General features: G+C 37.7%; 1 protein-coding gene and 2 long non-coding RNA genes across 4 annotated transcripts; 1 reads left to right on the forward strand and 2 right to left on the reverse strand.

The window, feature by feature from the left end:
• Positions 1–7,729: 7,729 nt before the first annotated feature.
• On the reverse strand, positions 7,730–9,510 carry LOC120338466 (uncharacterized). Its single transcript, XR_005569095.2, has 3 exons — positions 9,427–9,510; positions 8,752–8,888; positions 7,730–8,051 (listed from the first exon to the last, which is right to left on the reverse strand). It is a non-coding gene; the product is annotated as an uncharacterized LOC120338466 (long non-coding RNA).
• A 1,037-nt stretch (positions 9,511–10,547) lies between these two features.
• On the reverse strand, positions 10,548–13,314 carry LOC144428362 (uncharacterized). 2 transcript variants are annotated; one of them, XR_013478312.1, is made up of 4 exons: positions 13,059–13,314; positions 12,836–12,949; positions 11,939–12,141; positions 10,548–11,162 (listed from the first exon to the last, which is right to left on the reverse strand). It is a non-coding gene; the product is annotated as an uncharacterized LOC144428362 (long non-coding RNA). The 2 variants fall into 2 exon arrangements; XR_013478311.1 differs by having other exon boundaries at positions 10,549–11,162; positions 12,836–13,310.
• A 5,201-nt stretch (positions 13,315–18,515) lies between these two features.
• Positions 18,516–23,258, forward strand: LOC120337559 (uncharacterized). The gene is made up of 16 exons (XM_039405386.2): positions 18,516–18,675; positions 19,143–19,404; positions 19,500–19,596; positions 19,670–19,803; positions 19,878–19,943; positions 20,035–20,176; positions 20,271–20,431; positions 20,507–20,599; positions 20,674–20,753; positions 21,145–21,317; positions 21,403–21,462; positions 22,160–22,284; positions 22,376–22,493; positions 22,568–22,601; positions 22,684–22,756; positions 22,831–23,258. Exons 1-16 carry the CDS (start codon positions 18,641–18,643, stop codon positions 22,954–22,956), a joined length of 1,779 nt encoding a protein of 592 aa, XP_039261320.2. The 5' UTR covers positions 18,516–18,640; the 3' UTR covers positions 22,957–23,258.
• Positions 23,259–23,511: the final 253 nt, after the last annotated feature.

Consider the following 23,511-nt stretch of genomic DNA (forward strand, 5'->3'; position numbering starts at 1 on the left):
ACAAACGTATAGCTTCAGTGAGTGTGAATGATGACAGAAATGTTTGAAATCTTTCAAAGGTACTCATTTACATCATTTGCCAGGCCATTTAAATGTAGGCTGCATCCAAAACGTTAATCAATCACCATAATTGGTAGCTCAAAAATTTGCTACTTGTTAGGCCACAGATGTTCTCGGGAGCGGAAGCGCTGATAAAGCTATTTTGAAGATAATAAACTGCTTGTATGACTGCTGCTTACGTAGGGGAAAGCTTATGAAGCGTAACAGCATTTAATATGATGTGTCTTTAGGACACTGATCCGAGACCGGTTAAACTCTGATCCGTAAAATGAAAAAAAAAATAAATGAAAATAATAAACCATGTATGTACACAGTGAACGCGAAGCCACTGACACGAGCAGCAAATTGGATTAGGGGGGAATGGAACAGTCTGCCGATTACACTATTTTTATCACAAAATCCGTATAACCAATCGACCCATTTTTTGAGGAGTTAATGATCTTCCAGCGCGCAGCGGGTCAATCTCTAAATATGGAGAGGGCACATATTTTATGTGTGAATAGAGAGATCCTTCGAGAATACAGGTTTCGACAATATCAAATATCATTTAAAAGAATCCTTATACAGTAATTCGGACCCTCACGCAATCCAAATAGACAGTAACTGGCAACACCTATCAAACATCTGCCACATTATTAATTTAAATCCAAGCGAATGGGACTCGGGAATTCTTGCGGCTGTGGCAGATATTTGTTTGTTGGCCGCGATCTTCAAAGGCTAGGTCGATTATTTATACGGATTTAGTGATAATACTAGTGTAATCGGGAGACTGTTCCACCCCAAATTAATTTCCTGGGTGAATCTGTTGCTGATTATTGCTTGTGTCAGAGGTCCCACGGTTCGTGTGTACATGTTGTATTTTTTTTTTTTTTTTTTTTTTTTTTTTTTTTTTTTTTTCTTGATTTTTCGGATCAGAGTATGTATGGTCTGCCTCGGATCAGTGTTACATATAATAACACGTCATACCCGAGTCGTATCGGTATTAATCCTCGCAATCACATTGCCGCATATGCGGCGGTCAGATGACATCCACTCATCACTTCCGTTGGGTTGTTTGATGGTATTCTCAGGAGTATGCTACCATTTGTGGGTGGCATAGATAAAAGGTTCATTACATTTATTGTTGTTAGGATCTGGTTTTCTCGTTATTTTATTGTTCGTACCCCGCAAGTATTTCTTTCCAATTAGGTTTCAAATTGGATGTGTATACCTTGGGAAATTTTTTGTCAAGTTGGTTGATAAAATCGGACCATTTTCGAGTTGTTTTGGGGATAATTTTGTCCTCGCTCGGATCGACTATTCTATTTTCTATATCTAACTTGATTTTGAAGTTGATTATTGCTAATTTGAATATTAAAAATAGTTTTATGGTTATGGTCTGAACTGTCTGGTTGGGCATGGTGTAAGAGTTGTAGAAGATATTTTCTTTAGATATTTGTACTGGTATTTTAAGGGTCCTGTTCAGTATGCCCGTGGTTTTGGAAAGGTGTCGTGAAATGTAAGAGCAGTGTAAGAAAATGTGTAGGGTATTGTCTTCACGGCTTCCACAGAATTTGCATTTTAGCAGTTTTCTTTGGCCGTGCGCATCGCTAAACATAGATCTTTTCCGCGCTTTATTCCCAAAGATGTACCCATCAGCCACTATTCTGTACGAACATATCTTCTCTTTGTTTGTTGTTTTATGTTTCAGAGTTCTTTGCTTTACGTGAACGCAAGTCCAATCTATTCCCGTTGGGTATGGAGACTCAGTTTTCAGGTTGTATAGGAGATTTCTGTATATGTCTTTGTGCTTCATGTCAGCCCACTGTTGTTTGGTAAGATGTATTCCCTTTGTTGTATCCAAATATTTTTGCCAGATTTTGGGGACGAAGGGGAGTTGTGGGGTAGAATTTGTATATAAGCTTGGGTTGTTTTTTATGATTTTGGATCCTAAAGCATAGACTGCTTCCTGATGCCAAAAAAGGTAAGGTGTATCGATATTGCTTAGTATTTTTATTCGCTCTGCTATACATGCTGAAATTTTAATTTTGATATTGGGCATATTTATGCCGCCTTCTAACCATGGCCGTTGTAGCGTGGTTCTCTTTATCGCCTCCATTCCCTCGGGGAACCATAGGTATTTAGCAACTAGGTGTTGTACCTTGTTGAGATATACTGGCGGTATTTCTACAAATCTCGCGTGAAATATTATTAGTGACATGATCAGGGAATTTATTACTGTTAGTTTTCCAATCCAGGTGAGTTTTCGTGTTTTCAAAAAGTTTAATTTTCTGGTTATTTTGACAAGTGTTTCGTCCCATGTTATTGTTTCCCGCCCTAATCCATAATATATCCCCAAGATTTTTTCTGTATCTTTATGGTGGGTATTATAGTTGGATTTCCGGAGACGTTGTGCTGCGTCAGTTGTGAAACTCAATATCTGGGTTTTATCTATATTAATTTTTTGTCCTGCTGCTTTTTCGTATTTTTGTAATTCAAAGAAGATTTGTTGAATGGAAGTTATATCTCTCACTGCGTAGGTGGCGTCATCGGCAAATTGGTCCAGTTTATGTGTGAATTTTCCAAGTTTGATGCCATGTATGTCGGAATTTCGTTGTACTGATCTAATTAGTGGTTCTGCGTTTAGAATGTATAACAACATGCTCAATGGGCATCCTTGTCGAATTCCCCTATTGATTTTGATTGGGGAGCTCATTTTACCGTTAATATCTATGTAGTTGTAAATTTCTTCGTACATGTTTTTGACGATATTAGTTATTTTGGGGCTGAGGCCGATTTCGTGTAATACTTTAAAAAGGAAGTTATGGTCTATTCTGTCGAACGCTTTCAAGTTGTCGATCATTACTAAATATCCTGGAATTTGCTTGGTTTGACAGTAGCGGACAACCGCTTCTAGGTTGTAATGGGCATCAAATATACTTCGTCCAGGTAAGGTACTCTTTTGCTGTTGGCTTACCAATGTGTTGAGTGGAGATTCTAGTCTTTTGGTTAAAAGCCTTGCAACCAGTTTGTAGTCAAAGTTGAGATTCGAGATCGGTCGCCAATTTTTTAGTAGATTTTTGTTTCCCTTTTTAAATATCAATTTCACTCTGGCATAGTGTGAGCTTTGCGGTAGAGCGCCGAAGCTCAAGATAATATTAATCATATTCGTCAATTTTTCTTTTATCATGTGCCAAAATGTTATATAGAATTCTTTGCTTAGCCCGTCAGGGCCGGGGGATTTATTATTTTTCATATCTTTTATAATAGAGAATATCTCGTCCTCGTTTGTGGGTTTTTCTATCTCTTCGTTTTGATCTTGGCTGAGTTGTGTGGCGCTCATTTGATTGATATAGTGGTGCTGGTGAGATTCGTCTATTTTACACTTCATGCCCCATAGCTCGTTATAGAAATCCTCTACCGCCTTAGTTACTTCGTTTTCACTTGTAACTATCTTCCCGTTTAAATTTTGGATAGAATCCATCGATGTTTGTTTTGCGCGTGTTTTGATCCTATCATAGAAGTACTTCGTTGGTTCTTCTCCTTCTTCTTGATCTTCTATGCCCGCCAGGATTGTTTTATAATTGGCTTTGTTGTCAATCAAGTTTTTTAGCTGTACCCTAAGTCTTTCCAGTTTTCTTACGTCTGTACTATTCTTGTTGGCCACTGTATTCGCAATGTTTTGTCTTATCAATTGTTCAGTTATATTGTCTTCTTTTGCTTTTTTTATTGAGTATGCTATAGTTTGTTTTTTGGTGTTTAGTTTGAAGTTGTCCCACCAATCTAGTAAAGATTCGAAACTTTCAATGTTTATCAAGGCCCTATTATATGTATTTTTTATAATTTCGAAGTAATCTTTTTCTTTGTATAGCGAGATATTGTTCCGCCACATCCCCCGACCCCATCTTATATTTTTCAAAACTCTGAGTTTAATATATGGGCATAGAGCGTGATCGGCTACGGTGTTCACGGCATGTCCTACGTATGTAATTAAGGGGTCGATTTCGCGGGAGTTATAAATTCTATCAATCCTCTTGGCTTGCTGGTTGGCATTGGATATTGGATCGCTTCTCGGCCTTTTGGCTAAGATCAAGTGTAGTAGGTCGTATGCTAGCTAGACCTGAGTATCGATCTTCGGCTCTTCGGCTAAGATCAAGCCTTAGGAACAAGTTATAGTTGGAATTACAAGATAGTCTAAATACCTTTGGATATTATGGCCTACGCAAAAGTCGCCGCTATACCCCCAGTAATGACCACACCAAGTAATAACAGACCGCGATCTCTGATGATCGAGACGGAGGACAACATAAATTTTGAAGGACTGCTTGGAGTTTTAAAAACAACACCCGATGTCAACCAGTACTACAATGAAATAAAAGGATTATTTGAAGTGAGAAGAGGTCTCTGGACAATATCCTTTAAACCTACATCAAACGAAACGTCTAGTTGCAGGGATGAGTTCCTAAGCGCAACCGGTGGCAAGTTGAATTCAATGTATGGGCCTATCCACTTCATGCTACCCGCAGGTACACCGACAAGAATTTCAATCAAAGGCATACCCGATGAAACACCGTTTGCGAGGGCCGCGGCAATCATAAACAACCTAGAATGCGGCAAAATTAAAAACGCAATGAAAAACTGGCACAAAGGCACGGAAATATATAACGGTTATACCGCTTTTTTCATCACAGACTTTAACAAGGATAAACTACCGGACTATATCATATTCGATGGAATAAGATGCAAAACGTATCTCCCGCAAGAGTTATACACTCCGACATGCGGCAGGTGTTTACAACAGGGCCATACATTCGTCGCATGTCAGAATACACCGGTATGTAGATACTGCAAAGAGGAAGGACACCTCGTAAAACAATGCAAAAAACGTATCGACCGACACAATCAGGAAGAACCAACCGCTTGGAACATATCTAAAAGAACCGCTAATACTAACAACAAAACAGGGATAAATACAAACCGTCACAACGTACCACAACTTAATGCAGGCATGTGCCTTTCGCCGCTATCCTCAACATTGCTAAGAGAAGAGGCAAACACAAACAGCAAACCACAAACCGAAGAGGAGAGCACACAAGCAATAAGCGATAACGAAACCTCCTCAAACTGCGAAAACGATGACTTAAACGACGAAACAAAAGATTGGTCTCTGAGCAGAGACGACTCCCAGTTAGAGAAACCGTTGGACATACCGAGAACACCTAGAAGAAAGTTAAAACCAACTTCAACAATCGGACAGACCCCCATAGTACATGAAATGACAAGACAATCGTACGTAAAAGGAATGGTTAGAGGATACGAATCCATTGACTCTTCCTCGTTTTCTGATACGTGGATTAATAACTCAGCCCCCGCTCATTTGGGAAACAGTGACTACAATCCAATTGGACAAGCCAGTGGCGCAAATAAACGAGATAGACTTAATTTGAGCTCTGCATCATCCTCGTGCACACCGCCTAACCCCAAGAAGGAGAAAGCCTCCGCCACAACCGAGCGCCCACAGACATAAACAATCGACTGTGGCAACCAATCCACCAATCAAAAGACACCAGGAAAGATAATTGATACAAAACAAACCACACAGACATAACTTGGATATAAATAAGGATTATAACTCGGATATAAATTATGGATGTACCTAGGATCTCGAAACAAAACAAAGGGAAGTCAAAAACGTGAGTTAAATTTAAATTACTAAAATGAGCGAAATGAAAATCATATCAATAAACGTAAACGGGCTTAACCATCATAAAACGAAACTAGCCCAATTCGTATCATATGAAAAACCTGACATTCTATGCCTACAGGAGGTCAATAAAATCAGAAACAGCATAGTAGAAGAGTGGGCAGGAAAACTGGGTTACCACATTTTCCCTAACACGCTTACCGTATTAGATCCCGAAGACAAAACCTTCAGGAAAGGCACCGCAATAATGGTAAAGAACGCCCTGATAGAAGGCGTTCAATACTCCGTTCGCGTTAAACACAGATGTTGCAGCCTAGCGCTAGAAATCGACGGACTTCGCATAGAAATAGTAAATGTGTACGCCCCCGCAAAGAGCGGCGCACCGAAAACAGAGTTTTACAAAGAATTGGTGCAGATCTTGGAGGACATGTATTACCTAAGCCCCTTGATAGTTCTAGGGGATTTTAATGTGATCCTAGACAACCGAGATGTTTTAAACCCTTCCAACCAGAAACACACGGCCGCGGCCAAAATTTTCAACGCTCTCCTAACAAAGCACAAGATAAGTGACTCCTTTCGACAACGAAATAAGAATAAAAGAATTTACACCTTCATATCCAAAAGTGTACATGTTGTAATATTTTCAAAATAAGTTTTTCCGTACTCCTGCTCCCAGTGGACTGACAAGTAGCAAATTTTTGAGCTACCAATTATGGTGATTGATTACCATTTGGGATTGCAGCCTACATTTAAATGGCCTGCAAATGATGCAAATAAGTGCCTTTGGAAGATTTCAAGCATTTCTGTCATCATTTACACTCACTGAAGCTATACGTTTGTTTCCTATTCAAATATACCCATAATAATATGTCACGAATGCCGTCAACCTTAAAGGCTTGTTTCGTCGACGTACGCTTCAATCATTTCATTGGCATACTCGAGCCGTATAAAACCTGAGAGATTACATTATCAGAAGCATACTACAAGGTTGGGTGGGGCCGTCGCAGGGACGGGGTAGTATAGGGCGGTTGGTCAAGGATAGGCAGTGAACCGAGGATAGGAGGGTGAGAGAGATGGGGTGCTGGGTCGAAGATAGGAAAGTGAGAGAGGTAGGACAGTGGGCCGGGAGTAGGAAAGTTGAGGGAGATAGGGCAGTGGGACGAGGATAGGAAAGTGAAGGAGACAGGGTGGTGGATAAAACGTTTAGGGCGATAGGACAGTGGGACGAGGGTAGGAAGGTGAGAGAGATTGGGTAGTGGATCGAGAAAAGGGAGTTGAGGGAGATAGGACAGTGGGTTGAAAATAGGAAAGATATAGAGATAGGACAGTGTGGGTCAAAGATAGAAAGGTTGAGGGGGATAGGACAGTGGGTCGACGGTAGGAAGGCTGAGGGTGATAGGACAGTAGTCGGAGAATATGGGGTTAAGGTATAGATAGGAAGGTGAGAGTGATAGAAAGCTTGAGGGAGAAAGGGCATTGGGTTGACGATACGAAGAATAAAGGAGATGGAGCAATGGGTCGAAGATAGAAAGGTTGAAGAGATGGAGCAGCGGGTCGAGGATGGGAAGGTTGAGGAAGATAGGGAAGTGTGGCAGTGGATCCACAACAGGAAGGTTAAGACAGATAGAGCAGTTGGTCGAGGATAGATAGGTTGCAATTTCTGCGGTCCAATCTGGCCCGCTTGATGCTGTCACAACCAAACTAAAACCAAATTTTAATGTTTTAACTAAAATAGCGTAAGAAATTTGTTGAGATTGCGGTTAAATTTAGTTTTGGCACGTGGATTATTGTTTTCGACCTAGGCTTTTGTAACATTGTAAATATTGTTATTAATTGTAACATTTTACACACCTTTGCATGGCCCAATCAATATATTTATCAAATCAAGACCATAAACTTCGGTCTAATTATGTGCATCGAGTTTATTTTCCGATATTTCAGAGTATTTTAGGAAACTTGTTCGTAAATAAGATTTATTTAAAACTTTCAATTTTGTATTCAATTCAGTTGGGAATATTATAAATTCAGTTGTTCAGATATTATTCTCCGGATACATCGATATGCTTTTGAGTGAATGTCGTTTGACAGCCGTCGTATTGTTACATGACATTCAATAGCCGTCCATCAAATTCTTTTCCGTATAAATCCTTTGGTGTTGCATAAATATATTCTGAATGTCAACTCATGTGAAGAGCTCTGGGTTGAAATACCTATTCACTTTGAAAAATTTTCTGCGCTGGTTTTTGGTGTGGTATATGGCACCCAAGATCCAGTGAATCTGATTTTATGGCTGCGGCTTAGCAATAACCTGTACCAATTGACAAAAAGAAATTTATTATAATAGGTGATATTAATATTAACTTGTTAAGCACCTCAATATTTACAAAAAACCCAAAGCATTCTTCAGTTTGAATGCTGATAATTCGAATTCATATTTTGACGATTTTATTTCTAAAGTCTTAATTGTGTGTGATAAGCATGCACCATTAAGAAAACTAACTAGAAAGGAACGTAGTCGAGAGAGAAAACCTTGGATAACAACTTGCATTTTGCGCTCGACTAAAGTTAGAGACAAATAGCATAATACTCATTTTATTAACGGATCCCCTGAACAAAAACAGCACTATAAGCAACAAATTCAAAATGAAAGCTAAGGAGATATATTTTGCCAAGCGCTTTAAAAATAATATAAATGATCCAAAAAAGACTTGTAGTACGATGAATTCTTTAATAAATTCGAAATCAAACATTAATGTTCCTCAAAAATTAATCGAACAGCATTCAATTAGTCGTTAATTACAGTGGACTAATATTAAGAATGTTCAATGGGTATTTTTCACAGATTGGACAAACATTGTCTTAGGCATTTCACGATGTAAGCGATAATGAGCATCTGAAATTCATGACAAACAAGTCGTCCACGTTTATTGAAGATGCCTCGTTGAATGAGGTAGTATATATAATCAATTCTTTAAAAACTAACAAAGCAACTGGGTATGACCATATACCAGCTTATCTCCTGAATCTTCTCTGTAGTACAATAAGTCCCATGCTCAGTAAACTCTCCAATTTCAATTATTTTATGGTTTATTTCCAGATTATCTTAAAGTTGCCAGGGTTGTTTCGTTTGTTCCTGTATATAAATCTGGAAAAAAAATAATATATTCAATTATCGACTCATCTCTATACTTTCATGCTTTTCTATTGTTTTTAGAAAAGTTTATGCTTACTCGCCTCCAAAATTTTCTAAATAAACTTTCGTAATCATCATTCAACTACACAAGCAATTCTTCTAGATATTATTAGTAAATATTATGAAATCGTTGATAAGGGTTTGATTGGCTGTAGTATATTTTTGGATTTAAAAAAGAATTCGACACAGTTGTATACAAAATACTTTTAAGCGAATAGAAACTTTATGGGATTCGGCGCTCCCGTAGGATGTGCAACAAGATGGCAAACAACGGGACGTAGTATGTGTACCAGGTTGGAATTAGGCCATAATTTTATTCCAATTTTCCTTATTTTAGTTCTGTTACGAGTTTGTGGACTAGCCAAGTGACTCCCGTAGTATTTGTACCTGAAATTATGGCCTAACCCTAACCTGGTACACATACTACGTCCCGGGGTCCGCCATCTTGGTTCACATACTATTCTACATGAGTACCCTATTTTCTAGTTACCTGCACGGTCGAAATCAATTTGTCACTGTCTTTGCCAATGAATCACCTCATCAACTTGTTTCTGTCGGCGTGCCCAAGGGCTCACCCAGATAGCACAACTACGTCGGAACAACCATGGCCGAACGTTGTTCGAACCACCGGCCCAATAATGGCGAACAACCATGTTCCAGCGAAGATTTGGCCGCTGGGCCAACGTCGGTCCTTTCGCTGTAATGCAACCGTGGCAAATGGTCGGGCCAACGTAGGCGATACGTTGTATCACAATCGTGAAATATGGCCGGTCCAACGTTGGCGATACGTTGTAACACAATCGTGACATATGGCCGGGCCTACGTAGGTGACATGTTGTAATACAATCGTGGCACATGGTCGGGCCAAGTTAGGCGATGTGTTGTACAGACAGTGTATGGATCTATACTACATAGAAATTTCCCACTAATCTAACATTATTTATATAATAAAAAACAAAAGATAACAAAATGTCTTTATTTTACAAATATGTATACATGTAATAAAATTAATCGGAGTTCGTTGCCAGATCATCCATAGCTGAAAAATATAAAAATTCTGTGTTAAATTGCAGTATTAGCAAATTACAGCACCAGAGTTCAAAGCCTAGTCTGAATAACTGCATCCCAACAAATTTTCAGAGTAGGAATCTTAAGCCAAGTTTCTGCAGTCGCAAATGTGTGAGTGAAGCTTACATTGACAAGACAATAATAATTGAGAAATACAGAAATTCTTGATTCCGCAAGGGGGGCGTAGACAATGTTTTGATGGGAATATTTGTTGGAGGGAATAATGATGATTTGAGATTTTATCTGACTAAAATGTCTTCAAATATTCCTTGTTGAAATTCATCTATATTATTAGAAACATCATGCACCATGATTAGTCTATTTGTTTAATAGATTTACAATAAATTTATTTGTAACTTCATCATTTGCTGTTGTGCTAGGGGGGGATGATAATGTAAAAAGTACTGTACGGGAGCGATGATACAAATAAGTTCGAAAACCACTGTTCGCCATTATGCACCAAACTCTGGCAACATTGGATTGGCAATTTGGCACTTGACTCTAACCATAATCAGCTTGGCGATATTTCCTTAATAAATATTTTTCTATACTGTTCACTTTTGTATACAAAATCTACATTCAATTTCTTTACTGTTCACAGTTGTTTACAAAATTATTACTCAATTTGACAATCATAATGATAAAAATGAATGGTGTGGCAACTGGCAAGTACATTTTGTTTACTACCAAACTTATCTAAATTTTCTCGCCTGTTTTTATTTTATTATATCTCTGTTGTTGTTGTGTGTGAGTAACTTAATTTAATTCATGAACACGATAGGCATCTTTTTGGCAAAACCTTATATTCTTTACGCTTCAATCTTAATTAAGGTTTTGTTTTCACTCCAGATTGTCAGATTCTATTTAATCAATTTTTGTTCATTTCCCGTATGAATTATCTTAAGCTGATTTGGAGTCAAAATAATCTTATACTTATAAAATAGAAGAGGGTAGAGCAGAGAAAGATGGTGGTACAATATGATAAACATATTACATACGTACCTTTAATAGCAGAAACTAAGGGCGTCCCACTCACTCCTTATCCACCGCGTCCTGCACAGTTGAAAGAGCGGGAGAGTAAATTTGTTATAACTGAGCTCATGATTCTCCAATCCAGTCTTTCTCGGAGCAACCTCCAAGACTTGACAAATATCTTATCTGGAATGAGTAAATAAGCCCAATTATAAGAATACATCTAATGAAAAGGTTTCCATCCGTTGCAAAAGCTCTATGTTAAATTATCGCGAGTATCTACTCTAAAATATACACATATGTGTTTTGTCCACATCCCATTCGTATAAAAGTGAACAATTTTAATATTGCAATCAGATCGTATTTAGACATTTAAATAACCTTCCTTGAACACGAAGCGAAAATATTGGGCATATTGTATTTCATACATAAATTCGAAGCGCTTCATGCAGTCAAAAACAAAACGACAAAAAATAAAAGGCACTCAATAAGATGAGACCCAGCAAGGGTATTTTCACCTATTTTACTTTCATGTTCTGTTTAGCTTTCCAATTAATTATGGAGTAATCTGCAATATTTTAACATTGTACTAAAACTAAACAAATATTCTGAATCTCAGAGATTTTTACATCGTGGTCTTCATACGATGGCATGTGTTACCGGTCAGCGAACTCTTAAATTAATTTTGCTTGCCCACTGGCCGCTGGGGTAAAAAGGTTGGGAACCACTGAACTAAACAGTTAAGTACAAGTACAACCACGTTGCACTAATGCCCCGCAAACTTACAGTCGATTTTCATCAGAAAGATTGAATAGAATAAATTGATTTTTACTGTTTTCTCGTTGTGGGGTCACAAGTATCTGTAGTCTGTGATTTTACAAAAATTGGGGTCGCGGAAAAAAAAGTTTGGGAACCACTGCCGTAAAGTGTATGTAATCAGCCTGTAAAAGTATTCAACTCACGAGCGATTTTTTCATCCTTGAATGTTTTCTGGATCAAAATGTAATCAGACAATGAATTGACAATGAATTTCATCAATTCCTTTATGTCCGAGTCCACACTATAATCAGTGGAAAGTTGCAGATGCCGTAGCTTGTAGCATAAGAGTTTCTACCGCCTGTCCCAACAATTTTTCCATGGACTGGATTGGAGCATGGCTTGATCTCTGAAAATCAAGTTAGTGTTACACAATATATAGTACATGATTGTCTTTCAGATGATAAACGTGAACGAATGGCCTATACTAATTACCAGAATATAAATTTTTCATTAATATTAGTTACCGTATTTTCCGGCGAATAAGTCTACCCGGCGAATAAGACGAGGCCTGTTTTTAAGCCTGAAAAAATGGGTTTTTGCATATAACCGGCCGATGAGTCGGGGTAGTAAAATCGCATCAACGTCGGGAATCTTAAATTACCATGCAATGCCTTTCGAGCGGTTGCCGCGTTTGCGCATTGGTTAAAATAGCCTATGACTTTTTTTTATAGCGTAATATTCAGTCCATATATGATAATCACAGCATTGAAATTTCAGATTCACAGCACGAGAATGTCGATTTAATTAAACTAACCTGATGAGGACGTGGGGGATGCTATTGCCGAAGGTATTTTATTGTCCGGGTTCAATAATAGGGCAACAAAAAAATGAAAATGATCATACTCGCCTAATAAGACGACCCCCCCCGAAAATCAGGCTAAAAATTTGGGTCTAGAAAAGCGACTTATTCGCCGGAAAATACAGTATTAACCACATGATGTTGTACTAGGTAATTATTCAACCGATCTATCTAGCTATTGTGCAATATTTTATGGCACAGGTATGCAAGGAGCTACTATCAAACTATGAAACAAAAGCACCTGTTTTGGGCATTGTCCGCATTGAAACATTGAGATACTTGAAATGACACAGTGTATGATTGCGTGAAAGAGGGAATTGAAGCAGGTGAATTTTCCAGTCCATTGTCATAGGGCCTATTATAAAAATGGTATATATCATTAAACTTACAATGGTAATATTGACACTTGACAGAATATCTAATCGGTAATAATTATTTAGAACCGGAAAAAAAATGGATATTACACAAAATATGTCCAAATATTTGTAAAGGATGTGTCGTACAATACTTCATGCTTTTAGAGTCGCTGGGCATTGCACAGTTGCATGCACATTCGGCAGTCATTGTACAGAGATGGGCTTCCCCCCAATCGCCCGAATCTTTTTTGCTAGCGGTCTACTTTCCAATTCACTTTAAAATATAATAACACTTAATTAAGGTTGGTTGGGTAAGATTACATAGCATACATACTGAAAATAAATCATATTAATATATATGATTAGATTACCCAATATAATTCTATTGAATTTTAAAACAAAATAGATATTATTCAAAAATCAGTAATTTATTTCTCAACAAAGCTGAAAATATGAACTAGAGCAGGGTTGGACAAAGTTCTCGGACCTCGGACAAAAATTGAAAAAAAATTTAAAGTGTTACAAAAACAAAAAGGGAAAACAATAATCCTTGAGCTATTTTTTACCCAAAAACATCAAATTTTAGTTTCAGTTTGATTGTGGCAATTGTTAAAACATATTTTAGATTTCAGCCAATTGAGATCTGTATTTAGATTTGTTGAAATTCATCAGACAGAAGGTTCACAAATGTACAACTATTCAGATTACTGGATTAAGTCGTTCAACGGGTTGGATTTGGGCTGCGGAAATGTTTGCACTTATACAAATAAAGTAAATATAAAAAATTAGGCTATATCCAGGGATGAAGGACCAATACCGGTATCGGTACTCGATAACGAATACTGGTAAATAAGAGATGGCAACCTCAGAAAGTTTAACAAAAAAATGTGCCAAAAGACCAAGTACCGGTACGGTAACGTACTGTACGGTACCTCATCTCGTTCTGTCGTTACCAGTACCTATGGTGTCCAGGATAAATATGTAACTTTTACCGGTATCTACCATAGGTACCGGTACTCGATAACGAATACTGGTAAATGAGAGATGGCAACCTAAAAAAGTTTAACAAAAAAATGCCAAAAGACCAAGCACGGTACCGTACCTCATCTCGTTCTGCCGTTACCGGTACCTACCGTACGGTGTCCAGGGATAAATATGTAACTTTTACCCGTATGGTACCCTATCACCCTTATGAACCGTGACCTGACAACGCACTTAGAGTACCGGTACCATGAGATTAACTTACACGGTTACAACTAGGCTATCTCTACTTTCGCCATTCTACTATGAAAGCATAAAAAGTTCAATGTCACTGTCCCATCCACGGCAAAAACTCGTAACAGGCTATCGATTACGAGTACCGCCAAAATGAATGGCGACCTCATGTGCTATATTCGAATCGCGCGCGCATTTCTTCGCATAATGGAGTGTTTCGTTGAAGGCCAATCATGGCCTTACCATGGTAAATGGTTGTAAAACCGCGTACAACGGTTGCCGGCGGATTATAACGTTGGCCCAACGTAGTTGTGCTATCTGGGCAGTTATTGACCCGAACTTTTTTCTGGTTTATATAAATGATGTAGGCCTAGTTGAAGAATAACATCAATAGCAATTGATTTGTCCAGGCAAGTTGAAAAATACTTACAAAATATTTCCAAATGGATGAAATCTAACCATAAAGTTAAGTTAACCATAAATCCTTACTAAACACAAGTACTATTAATAAATCATCCCTGTAATATAAATATTAAGTATGCACCTAGTCTCAATTTTACTCAAGTGGTGTTAAATTAAAAGTACATGACGCTGATAAATACCTTGGAATATTCATATATAACACGCTTAAATGGGACCAACACATCAACTACCTTAAACTGAAACTGTCCAGGCTATAGGAATAATGACAAGGATAAAATACGTGATTCCTAAAAAAATTATGCGAACTGTTTACTTTTCTCTCTTACTTGCACCTACAGCATGTTATTGGACACGAAGTGGACATAACGATCGTTTCATTATTATGTTGTTGTTGTTGTTGTTCTTGTTCTTGTTCTTTGACACGTTTTTAAAAAGTCGCTTTTGTCTTGGAATACTGGACCAATTGCTTTGAAATTTTCAGTGGTTGCAGATAAAATTTTTCTCCAGAAGGCTATTACTTTTATTTATTTTAAAATTTCCTGTGGACTTCGAGAGATTCGTTTTTTGTGTTCAAAGAAGTGATCAGAATAAAAAATAGTGACACCTTGTGGCCATTGCGCGAAGGCATATCAACTGAGAAGCGATCGTAATTCTTGCTCCGCTAAGAGTTGTTTATGGGGAATCGAGATGTTTGGGGTTACCGGTACCCGCAATGCAGCAATGCAACGGTTTGCGATTTCAATAAACTCGAAAGGTTTTTGAGGTTAAGTTAAACTACCGGTACTGTTTCGCTCGGTGTTCAATCAATCAATGTTCACTTTCCATATATTTCAGTATTTGTAGACTGTGGTTCCCGTGTTAAGCGAAAGTGATACCGGTAACGGTACGATAGCTGGGAAAGCTATGACAGTCCCTGTTTCCTGTACGGCACGTACCGGTACCGTTTACAGGTTTACGTACCGTCTTACCGATACCGGTACCGTAGTCCGTTACGGTACGTACCGGTACAGCTGTACAGGTACGATATCGGTAGACTAGTACAGTATTACTGTACTAGTTGCATTAATTATATTTGTTTAGAGTGTGTGCCTGCATTGAAATTAAGTTTTTGTAATGAGCCAGCATGTCTGCACAGCTGCTATGCGTTTCTAATTTTTCGCTGTTTCGTTACATTTTTTTGGAAACAACATTTGCATAAATACGTATGGTACCGGTACCATATGCAGAGGAAGAAACTTCACAAAAATTTCAAAATGTGCAGCAGGTTAGTGTACATAAATCAGTAAATACAGAAATCTGCAGAGGAAGAGACTTTACAAAAAGGATAAGATTTACATGATTATCCCGATGGAGAGGAAAGCCTATAGAACGGCTTAACCATATTGCGAACCACTGCCTCTTGTCTGGTTACCGATAAGGTACCATTCCAAGTCTGGTATGGCTGTATGGGAGAAGCATTACAATCTTTCCAATAGTGTTCAACATGTTATGAAATATGGTGGTCGCGGTTTCATCAATGCAAAAAATATTTGCCGGTTTAACAGCGTGATGCAATTATTGCAAATAGTTTTCGTGTCCATATATTTGAGCATTGCTCTCTTGTTGTGACATAGGGTTCCGCTGATAAAACTAGACTTGGATGACGGAGTCAGGTGGGGGTTAGAAATAATATATGCAAAATATACCTAAAATATGATTGAATATTTTACATATTGCAATTATTAATAATGTTTTATTATTTCTCAATTTAAATTAAGTGTATATAAATCAATTCATTCATTTTACCATTCTCTACTGAAATAAAATATGTTTGCGTAATAAAATGCAATGTCGGGCACTCATTATGCGTAAAAAAGAAACACAGAAAACATCTCACATAAAAACATGTAGGGGAAGGTGAGACACGGGGCATAGAGGAAAATCAGCTCTCACACTCATACTATATCCGGTATCAGGTCTGCGGTTCGGTGAGTTACAACGACCATGCAAACGGTTAGCGACCGTGCAGAACGACGCAAGTTATGAGATGAAATTGGTTTTGGAGGGTCGAAACTAAAATTTCGCCCTCTCAGTCTTTTATTTTTCTACTTTAGGCTTTGCAACAGGACTAATCACTGTCTGGTTCTTTTTTTTAGTTTTAGTTCATACTGAAATATATATTTATACCGTTGGCTAATGGGTGTGCGTTCTTAGTAATATTTGTTTCCTATTTGGGCTTGCCCCATTGGGCACAAAGTTGAACATTGATTTAAATTATGATTTTTGCTTTTGCTTATTTTAAAGGGCATATTCCGCTGAATTTAATAAACTGTCCCATTGTGCCCGCGGCCTGTTCGAATGATCCCCACAAGTGGGGTGCTGTTGAACGCTTTACAAATGTTTTTTAAAGCATTTTTGTGGCAAGATGTGTATCATCAGAGAATTTTTTAGTTGCTGAATAAAAACTACATTTACCCTTCTCTGCATTAGCCACGCGATGTCAAATGAATGTGCAGATTATAGGGCTCAAAAGAAACAAAGTGTCCCAACCATCCACACTTCCCCCTGCATGCTGAATCATGTACAAGCACAATTAACTCGATTGGCAATTTTCTGCTGTTTCTGCAATATATCAGTTGATCGACGCCTCAAACAAAATCAATTTACAATACAAATTATTTTACAATGTCAAAGTCGTCGCTAACTTGACATCGCACAAGGCTCAAAACGCTGCTGTGTATCACCTGGAAAAGATCTCTGCGATCCTTTCGTTGCGCGTCTCGCGACCACCCACAGGGTCGCAACAAGTTAATGATTATTTACATATAGCCTACACAGTGGTGAGATTAAGCCGGTTCTATATGACCGTCTCACGGAATTTTGTTAGATCATCGAACCGGTTAGCACTAGGCTACTGGTTACTGTCAATGCTCTGTTTATAACAGAACCGGCGGAAAAAACATGACTTTCCTGAAGGAACCGGCTGACAAAAAATTTGGATTAGTAGCCTACCTATAAGCGTCACGTGATTTATTGGTTTGGACAAAAATGATAGATCGGTATATGTGAGCCAGTTTGTAATTGTCAACTTTTCAAAACACTCTCAAAAGCAACGTTGAACTTGACCAGGGGAACGCACATAGCCTACACGCCGTCATAATGTTTCGGGATGGTAATTTTGGGAAGTCAATGAGAGAGTAGCCCCACCACCTTATCCTAACCAATATGCCCAAAAGGCCCGGATTCAAAAATCACACGCTGTTTAAATAATTAACTTTCCAAATAAATCGGAACTAACCACGGCCTCCCCGAAACATTAACATAAAGAGAGGTTATATTTATATAAATATTCTGAAGCGTAAATGAATACAAATGAGCTTTTAGCACGAACAAAAAAATAAACAGAATATGTATAAACATATACGACGTAAAGCTGAAAAAAATGTGGCTTATGCAACAAGGTCACCCTCGCAAAGATATAAAAAAATGGAATTAATACTAGTTGCTCGGCTAGTTCTATCTGATCTAGTGGATCTCGTTGAGTGGATGTATAATTTTAAGATAAATAAAAATTGATTTAACGTTAGATACGGCCAGCTCCTCGAGAAAATTACTCAAAAAATACAAAATGAACAAATATAAAAATACTGTACTGTATTCCGCCTCGTAAGTCGGGACATGTGCTTATTTACCATTTAAAATTCTAAAGTATATTCTTGCGCAATATTTATTTCAATTGTTTGAGCTCATAAATTTTATGATAATTTATATAAATGTGTTATATTATGTCACTTATGTGTTATATTGCATCGCTATATTTCATACCTGATGCTGACTACTGGTTGTAAGAGCACAAATACAGAAAAATAGTACGATGAACAGCGGATGAATATAATGACGTAAACTACGTAATCAAGTAATTCTCATGACTTGCGTCATACACAAAGCCACTTCCTTCTCTTTTGACTCGCTGGACGGACTGTTTCGCTTTTCACCGCATATATTTATATAATTCAACGTTTGAATCGTTAACTTCAGTTCGAGAATCTTTTTAATTTATATTATTTATCATCATGCCAGGATACGGAGGAAGAGATGGACGTAGTGGGTGAGTATATTTTTTCCTATTACTTTTAATACATAACCATAGCTAACATATCTGTAAATTTACAATACGCAACAGCGCAATGTAACTTGAATTACAAAATTAGGATTATTCCAGGTAACAGTAGTCATACTGTCGTAGACTTCTAAGTCAGTAAGTTGAGGTTTATACCATTATATCAGACCATTGTATTGTAAATTGGAGAGCAGTGTTTCTGTCATTGCATGCATTGGCTTGAAAGACTGGAAGGATAAAAATGTCTGAATGTGGGGTCTCATCTTATAGTAGTTTCGTACCCGGAGAACTAGTGGACGTGGCATAATGATCCCCATTCAAAAATTACATCACTGTTCAATGTAATTATTGTTACAAATTCTATGTAATTCTTTACTTTTATCACACAAAGCCTGTGGCACGCAGAGCTTTGATGTCGGACGATGTTTAATTTATATTATTTTCTCTCATTTCAGAGGTGGATATGGTGGAAGAGGAGGAGGCTATGGTGGCGGAGGATATGGAGGAGGTGGCCGCGGAAGAGGTGGTGGCGGCGGTGGTGGTGGATATGGTTCACGTGATCGTTACGGTAGCAGTGGATATGGTAATCAGAATGGTGGTTCCAAATATGATGCCCCCGGACAAAATTTGAAAAAACCAAGATGGGAGATGGAGAAGTTAAAACCATTCCAAAAACATTTTTATACTGAATCACCATCGGTTTCAAATCGAAGTCAGGTTCGTTCATATATGGTCTTTGCTTATAATATTGTAATATTTCATGATTCATCATTTTTATCTGACATTGTCTTATAATACTTCCTTCATTACAGGTCGAGATTGATAGATTTTATAACGAAAAAGGAGTCACTGTTGTGGGTGAAAATGTAAAGCATCCAATATTTCATTTTCAAGAAGCTGGTTTTCCAGGTATGGTAAAAAATATTTACATTAATTTGTAAAACTTTATGTAATTTCTAACTTAATTTTTCTTTTAATACAGACTACATCAACACCATGATAATGCAAGCAGGTTTTGAGAGACCAACTTCAATTCAGTCAATCGGCTGGCCTCATGCATTAAGTGGAACAGATTTGGTCGGCATCGCTCAGACTGGTTCAGGAAAAACTTTAGCTGTACGTTGATATACTTTATTGTGAGGTGCCAAGTGTGGGAGCTTCATTGATTCATTTTTTTCATTTTGTTTCAGTTCATATTGCCAGCCATCATTCACATAAATGCACAACCTTATTTGGAAAGAGGAGATGGACCAATTGTAAGTCATGAATAATGCATTTTATCTCAACCATGTATATACCTGCTCATCTCTCGTCTTAGTTGTATATTCTGTATTCTTTTATTCGAAGGCACTTGTTCTTTGCCCAACGAGAGAGCTTGCACAGCAAGTCCAAGTTGTTGCTAATGAATTCGGGAAGACGTCTCACATCAAAAATACTTGCGTTTACGGTGGTGCTTCAAAAGGACCTCAAATACGAGACCTCGAAAGAGGTAAGAGTTGCTATTTCTGTATTTTATTTCTTTTACACATTTTATATTAAATTTCATTTGTTATTATTATTTTTAAGCACCATTTTCTTTTTAGGCTGTGAGATTGTGATTGCTACACCCGGTCGTCTTATTGACTTTCTGGAGTCACACAAAACAAATCTACGAAGATGTACATATCTAGTATTGGATGAAGCTGATCGTATGTTGGACATGGGTTTTGAACCACAAATTAGGAAAATTATAGAACAGATTAGAGTGAGTATTTCTATCTGTTCTTTTTTGCGAGTTCTTTTATCAGTTTTTATAACTCTTGACAAAAACATTTTTCAGCCTGACAGACAAACTCTTATGTGGAGTGCTACATGGCCGAAAGAAGTCAGAAAGATGGCTGAAGATTACTTGACTGAATATGTTCATGTACAGGTTCGTAAAAGCAGATTTAAATCTGTTTGAAAAGAATTAGTAACGTTATATAACATCAATTTCCTTTTTCCTAGGTTGGATCACTTAATCTTGCAGCTAATCATAATATCCTCCAAATCGTGGACGTGTGTCAATCGTATGAAAAGGAAGACAAGTATGGCTCTTTCAAATACTGTATTTTTTAGTAATAACTACTAGTGCTCAATAGGCATTGTAATAAGCAATAGGTTCTAGTGAAATTACAGATTCTTTTTTTTGGATAATATAAACGCTGTCGAATTTAATTTTAGTGAATAAATTCTTTGTGACCAAGATGTAACAAATTTTAATTCATAATCCAATGGATAACTTGGATTTCTGAGTTGTGTGATAACATTCGAATAATGTGCTGTCGATGATGTCATATGTGTACCAAAGTATTTGTCTCACATTCAATGACAAGCATTTTGAAATAAAGTCAGTACCAGTTTGAATTGTTGATTTCTAGTATAAATTAAATGCACTTTTTCAAACCTATGCAGTTAGTAATGAAAATAAATTTTTAGGTTGATGAGACTGCTTGAGGAAATCATGGCCGAATCTGAAAACAAAACCATCATTTTTACCGAAACGAAGAAAAGATGTGATGAATTGACAAGAAGAATGCGCCGTGATGGTTGGCCAACAATGTGTATACACGGAGACAAATCACAACCAGAGCGTGACTGGGTCTTGAATGGTAGGTTTACTTTGGCAGCGGAATAAAATGTCATAATGTGTTGACTGTTGAAACATAGTCATAAACATATTTTATTCTCTTTTAGAATTCCGTACAGGAAAATCACCAATTCTTGTCGCTACAGATGTTGCCTCGCGTGGATTGGGTTTGTACAACATTGATTTATGGATGGATGAATACTATTTGAATGTGTACCGGCTAATGAATTGAATTGTCACATTTATTAACTGTTATTCTTTTCTCTTCCATACAGCAATTTGATTTGATGTGTCTGCGGCAGGAATATTGGCATGGCCAAAGAGTGGAGTATCAACGGGAGGCTTTTTCTTCAACGCTTGTTTGCCCTCAATTACTCATTCTAATCCTTACCCGAGCTATTTGAGTTTTAACCCAGTAATCATCACCATATTTTTTTAAATCAAAATGGTGGTGGTGTCACTGGAGCTAAAAATTACATGACGATTAAATTATTACCAAATACCTTCTCAACCTTCAATCTGATCCCACATGAATATGGCTTATGACAGTCTATGAAATTGGAACGAGTCATGATTGTCATGCCTGCCAAGCGCCAATAGGAGGTTAACGCGGCAAGAAATGCCGGTGTGGCCTCGTGACATAAAAATGCGGCGTTGCCTCCCAAATATTCTTTACGATCAAGTCATGCTGGTACCTGCCGATGGAACATCCTGTCTCTTTTATGGAAGGGCCGGTAATGGTTTTGTCTGATTTTTTTTTCATTATTATTTTTGTTTGTCCTTTATGTGGATGTCTACAACTGTCACTCTGCATTGCTGTAAACGAATGTAAATTGATTAACTCGTTTGTTCTGCCTTAACCAGATGTGTCCGATGTCAAGTTTGTCATAAACTTCGACTTCCCTTCTCAATGTGAAGATTACGTTCATAGAATTGGAAGAACAGCGAGAGCTGATCAAACTGGAACGGCTTACACTTTCTTTACTTATGTGAGTATTGTGAAATAAAATTATAGGCCTTGGTTATGTAGTTTCACTCATCTGTAGCGATTTTCCTAAATTTTATCGTTTAATTTTACAGGACAATTCCAAACAGGCCTCTGAGTTGGTCAATATTCTGCGTGAAGCGAAGCAGCAAGTCCATCCTAAATTGGTTGAATTAGCTGAACAATGGCGAAGATTTGGCAAAGGTGGAAAAAGTGAGTAATGAGTTCATTTTGGCCATAATAAAATATGGACGACTGTTAATAATATTGATACCATCGTTTTCTAGGTTACGGCAGATATGGAGATCGAAGTGGCGGAAGGTGTGTGATCTTTACTTGTTTTGCATTTACAAGTATTTAGCTAGACATTTTTAATTTAATCATTTTTTAAAATTTTTTGCAGAGGTGGTGGCCGTGGAGGTGGAGGTAGAGGTGGGGGATATGGTAACAAAGGTGGTTACGGTGGACGAAGCCAGGTTGGTACAATTTCATAATGTAAATTTGAACTATTTCGAAACTTGCAAAATTCTGATCCAATTTTAAATTTCAGAATGGCTACAGTTCTGGGCCAGTGAATCCGAGGGCTGCCCAGTCCTACGGCATGTCTCTCGGTGGTGGACAAAATGGCGGTGGAATGATGATGATGCCTGGTGGTCCAGTTCCTTTGTCCCGTTGAATATATTATCTCTTTGGTGACAGCTTAATGAAAAAGTCTGGAAGTATAGACTCGCGAGTGTGCTCCCCCAGAGCAAGCATCTTTTCTAATATTCATTCTTCGTCGTTTTTATTCTTCTGTTATAAAGTAATTCCCATTGCGACTGCTGTTTTATTTATTTCCCGCATGCTTCAGGTTCACTCCTGCATGTTGCTGTAGGTTGTAGTCCCCTGTTCACCCACTATTTGGTGTCCACACTTTTAAATACATGTATTGTTTTTACCCAATTCGCAAGAAATAAAAGGCTTTTCGTGTACATATCATCCTTGTGCTTTTCTTTAATAAGCCTTAATGAAGTTTGGTTGGCAGCTCTTTCATTTATGTTGCTATTTGATGTGTGAAATTGTGGAATTTCCAGCTGATCTAATTGATTCGCTGCATAATTTTAAACATTCCTTGATAATAGTCCTAAAGCTATTAGTTCTTACTCTATGGACTTTTTTGATCATGTGATAGTATTTGGAGATTTGTTTGGGGAAGTGAAAGTACATAAGCTAAAATGGATCTGTGGAACCT

The sequence above is a fragment of the Styela clava genome, chromosome 10 (genome assembly GCF_964204865.1).
Source record: "Styela clava chromosome 10, kaStyClav1.hap1.2, whole genome shotgun sequence".
Taxonomy (NCBI): domain Eukaryota; kingdom Metazoa; phylum Chordata; class Ascidiacea; order Stolidobranchia; family Styelidae; genus Styela; species Styela clava.